Here is a 10,904-nt window from a genome sequence, read left to right as displayed (position 1 = left end):
GGAGGGACCCGCGTGGAGGTCCATTGCTGGGACAGCCCTTCAGGGAGTGCAGGCTCTGGACAGAGTCTGATTCTGGAAGCAGGCCAGTTCCTCTGGCCAGGCTGGTCCTGGAGGCCAAGTTGGTTCTACAAGTTGTTTGTGGAAGACGATTCTGCAAGCAGATTGCAGGGTCGGGTTCCAGGGAGGGTTTCGAAGCAAGATTCTGGAAGCGAGTTCCGCCGGCGTGAGAGTGGACCGCGCAGACGACACCCGGGCTGGGCCAGGGCCGAGCCTGCGTCTGCGAGCGAAGAGAGCGGGCATTGACGAAGGACTCGCACCAGCGCTCGCTCTAACACACCCGTTAAAAACCCCGTTGCGAACATTTCTTTGGACAAGCTCCTGGGAGGGCCCTGTTGACTGGGTGGGTGGGACCCAACGGCGCGGTGCAAGCTCGTGGAGTCGGCTCACGGAGCCGAGCACGCAAGCGCCGGGAAGGTCGGGCTGGCTGCGTTTGGGAGTTGCTTTTTTCCTTTTCCTCTAACTTTCCTTTTTCTCTTAACTTTTCAGCACGCACAGCGGATGCCGGGGCGCATGCGCAGTCTGCGCCCCGCCCGGCCGCGCGGCGTCGGGCCGGGCGGTTGCCAGGGACGACCGCATTCCCCTGGGACTCCGCGGTCGCGTGGGCGGGGCCTGGCCGACCCAAGCCCGCCTTCCTCGCGCTCTGGTTGGTTGTGACTGCTGTTCGTTGGAGCCGTCGCGGCCGCCGATTGGGCAAAGACAAGTTTCGCACGCTCGGCTCGGCGCTACGCCCCTTCAGCCGGCCCGCGGCCGCCACCCGCGAGGAGAGAACAGCGGGGGACCCGGCGCGGCGCCCGGGAGGGACCTGCGTCGGCCTCGGCTTCCAGGCGGGCACGGCCCGAGCGGCGGGCGGCGATGATCCCCGAGGAGAGGCCGGACGGCCCGGGCGCCGGCGAGGAGAGCGCGAGGCTGGAGGAGGCAGGCAGCGTTCGCAAGGTGGGCACGTCCGCGGGGGCGGGGGTCTTCCGGAGGAGGGGTCCGGGACCCCCAGCCCGCTTTTGCCCGCCACCTGCCGCCGGCGGGCGCGGGGCTGCGGAGTCGGCGCTGGCTTCTCAGGTCTAAGCGCGCGGCAAGACTTGTGGCAGCTCCCTGCTTCGCTCGCCCCTAGAGGCAAGCCGGGCTTATCTCTGGGGAAACTGAGGCTCGGTGCAGAGCCCGACCCCGCGTTGCGTGCCTGTGCTGGGCTTCTCTTTTGCGGGTTTGGGGCTCATCCTGTGCCGCCCAGGAATGGGTGGGAGCGCAAGTATAGCTCCGTTTTCCCCGCCGCTCCGGGGGGCGCTCCGGGGCCCCGTTCTAGGGCAGGTGTTGGGCTCTGGTGTGTGACAGCCCGTGGCCCTCGTGCTCGTTCCTGGAGCCCGTCATTCCTCCTTTCCCAGCTTTTCCCCCCTCTCCCCAGAGCTGCTCAGTTTTGCCCTGGGCACCTGGCTCTGTAATTGATGAAACTTTCCGCCCCAGGCAGGCAGCCGGAGCCTCCCGGGAACAGGAAGTGGCTGCAGGACTTCACAGCTGGGCAGTTTGTCCTTTTCTCGCTCCCCACGCACCTCCTCCCCCTCTGAGGTCCCTAACCCTGGGGCGCTGACTAGGACTGTGGACCATTTCCAGGAGTACTGGGGAGGCTCTGCATAGGGCGGGTGGAGGTGGAGACCTGGGGAGTCTGTGCTGGGAAGGAGGGGGCTGCCCCTCTCTGCAGCCTGGAGCTTAGGCGTTCCCTGGGGGTCACCAAGAGGCCAACCCCGTGTTCATACCAGGCCCACGAGGGGTGCTACAGGGTTCAGAGTAGCTTCTGGCTCGGAGGCTGCCCGGCCTCCCCGTTCCAGCACATCTCTCCAGGAGCACCGGACATCGGAGACCAGATGAACGGTGTTGATGAAGACAGCCCTGCTCAGCTGATCTCCTCTGCCCAGCACATGGACCACCCCCTCCCCAGGCAGATGGACATGGCTGCTGGCCCAGAGCCTGCTGGAGCTTTGCAGTTGGACCTCCGGAAGGGAGGGACGTAGCTTTGGCTGTGGCCTGCTCCTCCCTCCCCAGGTTCTCAGGCCTCCTGGAGGGGACGCTGCCCAGGGAGGTCTTCCCTGACCGATCTCTCTTGAGAACGCTGGAGTGTGGGGGAGATGTTGAGTCATAATCGAAGGTGGCCATGCACCAGGAGCCTTCATTGTGGGAGGGTGTGAGGCCTTCTTTAAGGTGCCCTCTTCGAGGAACTGGGACAAGATCTAGCCCCCAAAGGGTCTGAAACTTCCCTGTGCCTGAGAGTGGTGGGGGGGGGGCACGCCAAGGAAGATAGGCCACATTTCCTCCAATATGTGGAAGATGGTGGACACTGCAGGAGGCTGGCCTCAGCACTGCGTGAGGACAACTTTCTGTCCCTGCATCAGGACAGGGAGGCACTGGCCTCATCCCCACTGTGCTCAGGGGCCGTGTGACCATCTTTGGGGATGTTGCCCAGGGAAGGTGCATTCTGAGAAGTTCTTCCTGGCTCCAGGGCTGGTGACTGTCCCAAACAGAAGGTCCCTAAATGGCCAGGAGGAGGCGTGGTGGCCTGGGGCCCGAGAGCTGCTCCAGCTCCCAGGCCCTTGCTCCTATGGAAGCCCCTCACCTCCCCTGGCTGGAGCCTCCAGTCACCCGTCTGCAGCATCACTGTGGCTAGGGGCCCTCACATCTCTGCTTTCACTGCCACATGGCTCTCCTAGCCCGGGGCCCCGAGATGTGGGCAGCTAGCAGGATTGCCCCATATAATGAGGAACCATGGCTGAGGTGGGCAGTGGGCAGCCAGAGGGCCTGACCTGCTGCCTATGAGCTGAGCGGCCCTGGGCCTATGGTTTGAGCATTTGCCCAAAGGGACCCCACAAGTAAATAGCTAGCTGGGCTGGAGCCCATCCCAGGGTCAACGTGGGCTGAGCACCCCAGAGAGCAGGTGGGCTGGAAAGCCAGCCTCCGGCACCCTGTAGGCAGGCCCCTTTCCGTTAGCACCTTGGCAAAAGCTGGGCTAGGTCATCCCCGCATGGCCATGCCTAAGCTCATGATAGAATTGTGTGGGTTGAGTGGATTATGGGGGTTATGGAATGAAATTCAAAAGTGCAGAAGGGGGGCATCTGGGTGACTCAGTTGCTTAAGCGTCCGACTCTCGATTTCAGCTCAGGTCATGATCTCAGGGTTGTGAGATCAAGTCCTGCTTCAGGCTCTACACTCAGTAGGCAGTGTGCTTGAGATTCTCTGTCCCTCTGTCTGCCCCTTCCCCCCACCATGCGTGCGTGCAAGCGCTCTCTTTCTCTCTCTCTCAAATAAATATTTTTTTAAAAGATTTTATTTGAGAGGGAGAACATGTGCACAAGCCGGGGGAGCAGCAGAGGCAGAGGGAGAAGCAGGTTCTCCATGGAGCAGGGAGCCCGACATGGGGCTTGATCCCAGGACCCTGGGATCGTGACCTGAGCCGAAAGCAGACGCTTCACCAACTGAGCCACCCAGGCGTCCCAATAAATAAATCTTAAAAAAAAAAAAAAAAAGTGCAGAAGGTTGCGTGGTGAACCGTTGGCCACCTCCTGCCCAGGGCTCCCAGAGCCCCGTTGCACTGGTGCCGGCCCCACAGAACGGGGGCCACAGTCCCCGCCATGTCCCCCACCTGCTGTGTTCTTCCTGGCCATACCCCCCCTCCCCGTCCTCACACACCCAGCCAGGCCTGAGCCGCCCCGCTGCTCTGTGGAGCTCAGGTTCCACTGTGGGGACTGCGCCTTTCCCACCCATGAGAGTCTCCTGGCACTTGGGAGCTGTTGGCAGAGGCCAGGCCTGGGCCCTGTGACCTGCAGCTTTTCCACAGGGCTCTGACCCCCTGGCCCAGATACCACGTGGCCGCCCTCAGAGCCGCAGGGCCCGGGTCCACCAGCAGATCACCAAGGAGCTGCGGATGCGAACGGGTGCCGAGAACCTCTATAGGTGAGTGCCGGCGACCGCCCCCATCCATTAAGAGAGCGGTGCCACTGTCCCCTGAGGCCCTCTGCAAGCCCGGCCCATGCTGTGACCCGGGTTGGTGCCCGTTCTTACGGTCTGGTTTGGGAGAGGGACGTGTGAGCGGGTGACAGTGGCCATTGCAGACTCCCAGGAGGAAGGGCTGGGCCTCTCACCGGGCTCGGGGCAGCGTTCATCTGAAACCCTCACAGACCACCTGGGCTCCTACCTTGGTGGACCTCACTGGTAGGGGTCAGCTCCGGGTCAGCCAAGGGCCATGTGGGGCTGGAGGGAGCTGGTGTGCGGTGTGGGAGCCTCTGATTTGTATGTGGTGACCTGCAGGCACCGTTTAGGCCGAGCTGTGACAGGTGTCCCAAGATTGGGGACCCGGGAAAGTGTCCTCCGGGCTGAAGGGGTGCCTCTCCGTTAGAACAGTGAGCCGCACATCTGCTCAGACCTTCACCCATGTCTGCATGAGCCCACTCTGTGGGTGATGGCCCAGGAAGATGGTCCGACCTGTCAGAGCCCCAGCCACTGTGTGCAGAGCCAGCCGAAGGGTCCTGGGATGGGGGTCTGCTGGGCCCAAGGGGCTCCTCCGTTTCCTTGGTCATCCTGCATCCCTGTCCAAGCCCATCCCTGCTCTCAGCCTGGCCTTCCTGGGGACCCATCGCCCCTCTGTCAGGTGCCCAGATGTAGGCACAGAGAGGGTCTGACCCCCACCTTTCCAGGAAGGCTGGTTTTGTGTTGCTGTGGAGGCCTGCGTCCAGGGAGAGCGGTGGTGGGAGGCGAGAGCCTGTGGCCTGGAAGGTCTGGATCTGGGTTGATGTGCCCTGGGCCAGAGGCACTGTCTGTATGCGTGGACAGGAATCGACACCAACTGTAGGGGGACTCGGGAGAAGAGGGAGGTCATAGGGTGGGGCTGGGCCTGTGAGCACAGCATGCTGGGAGGGGCCTCTGGAGCCCAGGCCAGGGCAAGGGCTGTGGCGAGGCCTAGGTGCGTGCAGTCCGCCTGCAGAGCTGGGGCTTCAGCTCACCTTGGCCTCCCCCAGAGCCACCAGCAATGCCTGGGTCAGGGAGACAGTGGCCCTGGAGCTGAGCTACGTCAACTCCAGCCTGCAGTTGCTGAAGGAGGAACTGGAGGAGCTCAACGGCAGCAGTGTGGAGGCTGACCGGCCTGAGAGGTGCGTGTGTGCGCGTGCAAGGATACGGCCGGCCTGAGGGGTGCGTGTGCACTTGCACGTGTGTGTGGGGGGGGCCATGGAATCCAGGTCAGAGGCTGAGTGGGTGCATACGTGTGAGGACACCATCCAGAGCAGCGTCTGTGTGCTGTGGGCTGTGTGTGCAACACGTGAATCAGAGTCAGAGGAGAGGGGTTACGTGCAGCTGGGGAAGTAGGGAGTGGCCCCTGGGGACAGCAGGGTCCAACCTCAGAGTCTGGGCTCCATGGCTCTGGTTCCAGTGAAGGAATCACTGTGCCTCTGATCCCCCTGGGGCTGAAGGAGACCAGGGAGCTGGACTGGTCCACCCCGCTGAAGGTAAGCGCTGACCTGTGGCCCTGGGGTCACACCCTGCCGTGGGGTCTGCAGGGATCTTGGAGGCTTTCCGGTCCAGCCATTTCATTGAACAGATGGGGAAAGAGGTCCAGAGGGGGGAAGAGCCTGCCCGGGCTGTAGGAGCTTCTGGTTGGGTGGACTTTGGAGAAGACCCCCCACCATGGGGTAGGCACGGCAGAGCTGGTCATCCTGTGGAAGCCTGAGATGGCGACAGGGTTCCCTGACCCTCGCTCTGAGAACCCCACCGGCTGGGGGCCCCTCCAGGCAGAGCCTCTGCTGCGGAAATCTCCTCGGGTTTCATGAGCTAGGCTGCCTGGGGATGGCTGGCCACTGCCCAGCAGGCACCTCGCCTGTCAGGTGGCAGAGAGCCCCTGCTTTACAGGGGTTAGCGAGGGCTTCTGCACCTCTGAACCCCGTGTCTGCGGGGCAGGGACCCCCCCCCCACCCCCCACACCAGTCTTTAGCCCTTCTCCAGGGGCCCGGGGCTTCCTTTCTGGTACCTGTCTTTTGCCCGCGCGGGGCTGGGTGACCAGAGAAGGCCGGCACCTGCCCCTCCCCCAACCAGGAGCTGATCTCTGGGCACTTTGGAGAGGACAGTGCCTCCTACGAGGCCGAAATCAAGGAGCTGGGAGACCTGCGGCAGGTGGGTGGGCTCCCCTCCCCTCCCCTCCCCTCCCCTCCCCTCCCCTCCCCTCCCCTCCCTGCCCTGCCAGACCTGGGAGACCAGCCACTCCCAGTTCACAAATAAGGGCAACCGAGGCTCAGAAAAAAGGAGCCGAGCGCAGGCCTTCACAGGGCTGGAGGCCCCACCTGGGGCAGCTCTGGGGACAGTGGAGAGACGGGCACACACGCAGGGCACGCGATGGTTCTGTGCACACTAGGGAAGCTCTGTCCTCACCACCTTCTGCCGGCCCTTTGGGAATGGCTGCTGTGTGCCGATCCCTTCCCAGGGGCCCTGCCTGGGCCTCTCCCTGTGCTCTTCACAGGCTCCATGCCCAGGATGGGGCCCACAACAGCCCCAGAGAGGGCTGATGTGCGTCAGCGTGACCTTTTCCCCACCCCCCCAGACCCTGGCGCGCTCCCATGGGGCTCTGACTCCGAGGGGGTTCCCCGAGGGGGGTTTGTGCATGCCATGGGCTGGGCCTGGGGTGCTGGGGCCCAGCTGGTGCCTACCCTGCAGGCCATTCGGACCCCCAACCGGAGTGAGGTGGGCCTGGAGCTGCTCATGGCCTACTACAACCAGCTCTGCTTCCTGGACGCGCGCTTCGTCGCCCCTCCCGGGAACCTCGGGCTACTCTTCCACTGGTAGGGCTGTGGTGGGTGGGTGTCCGTGGTTCGCACCGACAGCTCCCCAGAGCCCTGAGACTCCCGGCTGCTTGCTGTGGGAGCGCCACCCAGCCTAACCCAACCCACAGGTACGACTCGCTCACGGGCGTCCCGGCCCAGCAGCGGGCCCTGGCCTTCGAGAAGGGCAGTGTGCTTTTCAACATTGGGGCCCTCCACACCCAGATCGGGGCTCGCCAGGACCGCTCCTGCCCCGAGGGCACCAGGCGCGCTGTCGAGGCCTTTCAGAAGGCTGCTGGTGAGGGCCGCCCAGACCCCACAGCCGCAGTTAGGGTGCATGTGTCTGCATGTCTGGGGCCAGAGCTGGGGCGGGGGTGGTGCGGGGCTGTGGGGGTGCTGCCGGGCCGGCCTGCCCACCTGCTGTGAGCGCCCCTCCGCAGGGGCCTTCAGCCTCCTGAGGGAGAACTTTTCTGGAGCACCCAGCCCTGACATGAGCCCAGCCTCGCTCTCCATGCTGGAGGGACTCATGACTGCCCAGGCCCAAGAGTGCATCTTTGAGGGTCTCTTGCTGCCGTCTCCTGAAGCCCCCCAGGATTGCCTGGCCCAGCTACGCCTGGCTCAGGAGGCAGCCCAGGTGAGGAAAGGGAGCCCTTGTCCCACGGGAGACCTGGCCAAGCCGTGGTGGCTGGATGAGCAGGAGGGCCTGGGTCAGAGGTCCATGCAGGGAGGGGTGGGGTGCAGTGGCTGGGTCTCCTGGTAGTTCCCAAAGCCAGCTGTTGTCCTGGTCTCTGGGGCTGGTCCTGAGTCCTTGCCACTGGGGCAGCACCAATCAGAGCAGAAACTGGGGCCCAGAGCCCTGAGCTTGGCTCAGCGCAGGGTGTGGGGCGGGATGCCTGGGCCTTGGGTCAGGGCAGGTAGAGACCAGGCCCCAGGATGGGGAAGGGCAGGGGCTGAGGCTCCCGGGCTCATCCTGGAGACCTCAGTGTCCCACCACGTGCACCGGCAGGTGGCAGCTGAGTACAGGCAGGTGCACCAGACCATGACCCAGCCACCTGTCCGAGACTATGTGCCCTTCCCCTGGACCACCCTGGTGCACGTCAAGGCAGAGTACTTCTGCGCCCTGGCCCACTACCATGCAGCCGTGGCCCTCTGCGACAGCCCCCGTGAGTGCCCTGGCCCACCCGTCTGCGTGCTGGCACAGGCCCCGGCGTGGAGGGGCTCACAGTCCTCTCTGATCCCCAGCAGCAGCCGAGGAGGACTTCCCAGCGCTGCCGCAGGCCTTCCTTGGGCCCCCGGCCACGTCGGAGCCGTGGGGCGCTGTGTTTCCTCAGGAGCAGGAGGAGCGCAGGAATCTGGGTGAGGCGGCCTCGTGGGGAGGGTGCCTGCTGAGGGGACGGAGCGCCCCATCCTTCGCAAGGCGGTAGCCTGGGCGTGTGCGGACGCTCACGGGACACAGCCCTTCCCTGGCCCAGGCTTCCACACGTGGCCGCTCCTCGTAGCGCGGCCAGCAGGCCCTCGGGGTGGACCCAGAAGCCCTCACCTGTCCAGGGGTGGGGGAAACTGGGGTTTGGTCCGGGCCGGGTGGGCTTAGGGCCCTGCGCCCCACGAAGCACAGGGCGCCATGTCCCCGCTCCGTCCCACGCAGGCAAGGCCCACCTGAAGCGCAGCATCCTGGGCCAGGAGGAGGCGCTGCGGCTGCACGCCGTGTGCCGGGCCCTGCGCAGGGTGGACCTGCTACAGGCTGTGCTGGCCCAGGCGCTGCAGCGCTCGCTGGCCAAGTACTCGGAGCTTGACCGCGAGGACGACTTCTTGGAGACCGCCGAGGCTCCTGACATCCAGCGTGAGCTGCCCGGCCCCTCGGGACGGGTGTGTCCAGCCTGCAGGCATCCGTGGGCTGAGGCCCTGTCGCTGCCCTTAAAGCCCACGGAGCCATGGGCCTTGAAGGAGCCGAGCCCCTGGGAGGAGCCCAGTGGGCCTGCTCCCTTGCTGTTCCTCGTCTCGCCATCCCTGAGGCCGGTTCCCGCCCCGGGAGGCTGCCAGCCGTGGCCTGGGAGGCAGATTTCCACAGGCCAGCCACCCGGCATCCCCTGCTTTGCAGGAGCCGGCAGGAGCGGCTGGAGAGGGGGGCCCCCCCCGGGGTGGGGGCGCACCCAGGCCCCAGAGGGCTGCAGGGGGGCCGGTATGCATCGAGCAGGCTGTTCCCTGGGCTACGCCCTCTGCTCTGGCTGACCCAGGTCCTGCCCGCATCTGGGGGCCTGAGCATCTGTGAGCCTCAGACTTAGCTCTGTCCCCCCTTTACCTTTCTCCTGTCAGCTAAAACACAGCAGAAGCCAGAGGTCAGGGCGCCCAGCTTCTCCAGGGTGAAGGTGACCGATATCTTCCAGCGGCTGGTGAGCAGCCCCTGCCCAGGTCACCCTCCCCACCTCAGCACAGGCGGGCTGAGGCAGGCGGCCCAGCCCTGCTCAGTCCCTTTGCGGCACCTGGTTTCTGACCCAGGGGGGAGGTGCTGTGGCCGCCCAGCAGCAGCTGACCCCCCTTTGCCCCCCCCCCCCCAGGGGCCCCTGTCAGTGTTTTCGGCCAAGAACCACTGGCGGCTGGCCGGGCCTGTGCGCGTGACCCGCGGAGAGGCCGGCTTTGGGCTCACGCTGCGCGGAGACGCGCCTGTCCTCGTTGCCGCTGTCATGCCCGGGGGCCCGGCTGCGGTAAGGCCCCTGCCCCACCCCCAGGCAGCTGGTATAAAGGGGGCAGCGGGGGCCCCTGGGCAGAGGTGGCAGGTGCCTGCGCGGGACTCCCAGACCTCCCCTGTCTCCCTGCAGGCAGCCGGCCTGCAGGAGGGCGACTACATTGTGTCCCTGAATGGGCAGCCCTGCAAGTGGTGGAGGCACGCCGAGGTGGTGGCGAGGCTGAAGGGCGTGGGTGACGAGGGTGTGAGCCTGCAGGTGGTCACGCTGCTGCCCAGGGCGGAGCCCCCTGGCACGGTGAGCCCGCGGGGCCCCAACATCCCCAGATGCCCAGAGGGTGTGGGGAAGAGGAGGCTGCATGTACGTGGGCGACCCCTGCAGGGGTGGCTTCCTGGGCGGCAGCGGCCCCTGCCCTCTGCGGGCCTCTGTGTGCCCACGCCCCTGGACGCTTGGGCTCGAGGCGCTGCTGTAAGAGCTGTTTCGTGGCCTTCACCCACCCCGGCGTGGCACCCAGTCCTTACGGGACCCCCAGCTCGCCCCTGACAGGCCAGCCACCACCTCCCTGGTCACTCCCCGGGCTGGGCAAGAGGTGCTGACTGACCCCTTTCTATCCCGGCTGCAGGGGCACCACCGGCCAGCCCTGGGAGGGCTTCTGAGGATCCAGAAGGAGTGTGGGTGGGGGACACCAGCTCCTGCACGAGCCAGCCCCAGGTGCTTCCTTGGCTGGAGCCGCAAGGCCAAGCCCACAGGGAGGCTGTCCCCACAGCCCTGAGCTGTGTGCCACCCTCCCCCTCTGGGAGCCCAGCGCCCCCACACCCCCCATATGTCCTCCTCCGTCCTGAGGCGCTTTCAGGCCAGTTGGCTGCCCCACCCAGTGCCTAGAGCTGCCCATTAAAGACCATGTCACACGAGGTGTGTGTGAGCCCAGTGCTGTGGCCGGGCGCTGTACCCACAGTCACAGCTGCTCTGGGCACGGAGTCCCAGATGCCAGATGCTGCCTCGGGGCTGCCTGTTCCTCACATGTGCCCACCTGGGGAGGGCAGCCCCCCAGCTGAAGGGGCAGGGTCGGGTAGTACGTTGGCAGTGGGCCCCTGGAGCCCACATCCTCCTCACACCCCCCTCCCTCTGCCCCTGAACAGACCACACCCTGGCCACACCCTCCCTCAGGGCTGGGTTGGCCCCAAGCAAGCCTCTGGGCCCTCCACTACCCCTCCACTGGCCCAGCCCACCCGGCACCCAGGGGCCAGACGGGGCTCTGGGGTGCCTACCCCACCCTCATCGCCTGCCCTCTGGGCAGTGTCCCAGCTAGGCCCACCCCGCCACGCCTTTTGCTGTCACCTCTGCTTCAGTTCTTGCGGCCCCCCCATCCTGCCTGACTCCCAGC

General features: G+C 65.6%; 1 protein-coding gene across 1 annotated transcript; it reads left to right on the top strand.

Moving 5' to 3' along the window:
* Nucleotides 1–912: 912 nt before the first annotated feature.
* On the top strand, nt 913–10,411 carry RHPN1 (rhophilin Rho GTPase binding protein 1). The gene is made up of 15 exons (XM_088023071.1): nt 913–993; nt 3,875–3,990; nt 5,052–5,183; nt 5,462–5,537; nt 6,121–6,198; nt 6,736–6,860; nt 6,971–7,137; nt 7,280–7,473; nt 7,846–8,002; nt 8,085–8,195; nt 8,485–8,679; nt 9,153–9,229; nt 9,395–9,541; nt 9,656–9,817; nt 10,143–10,411. Exons 1-15 carry the CDS (start codon nt 913–915, stop codon nt 10,290–10,292), a joined length of 1,968 nt encoding a protein of 655 aa, XP_087879197.1. The 3' UTR covers nt 10,293–10,411.
* Nucleotides 10,412–10,904: the final 493 nt, after the last annotated feature.

The sequence above is a fragment of the Eumetopias jubatus genome, unplaced genomic scaffold (genome assembly GCF_037043125.1).
Source record: "Eumetopias jubatus isolate StellerSeaLion01/CBP00866 unplaced genomic scaffold, mEumJub1_p1.0 scaffold_4, whole genome shotgun sequence".
In the NCBI taxonomy this organism is placed as follows: Eukaryota; Metazoa; Chordata; class Mammalia; order Carnivora; family Otariidae; genus Eumetopias; species Eumetopias jubatus.
This window is presented reverse-complemented; position numbering and strand designations above follow the sequence as displayed.

Bases quoted from the DNA above. Each gene is read 5' to 3' on its own strand.
- RHPN1 (XM_088023071.1), top strand. From the start codon at position 913: ATGATCCCCGAGGAGAGGCCGGACGGCCCGGGCGCCGGCGAGGAGAGC. The intron at 6,199-6,735 runs GTGGGTGGGCTC...CCTACCCTGCAG, and splicing joins AGCTGGGAGACCTGCGGCAG to GCCATTCGGACCCCCAACCG. The intron at 8,196-8,484 runs GTGAGGCGGCCT...CGTCCCACGCAG, and splicing joins GGAGGAGCGCAGGAATCTGG to GCAAGGCCCACCTGAAGCGC.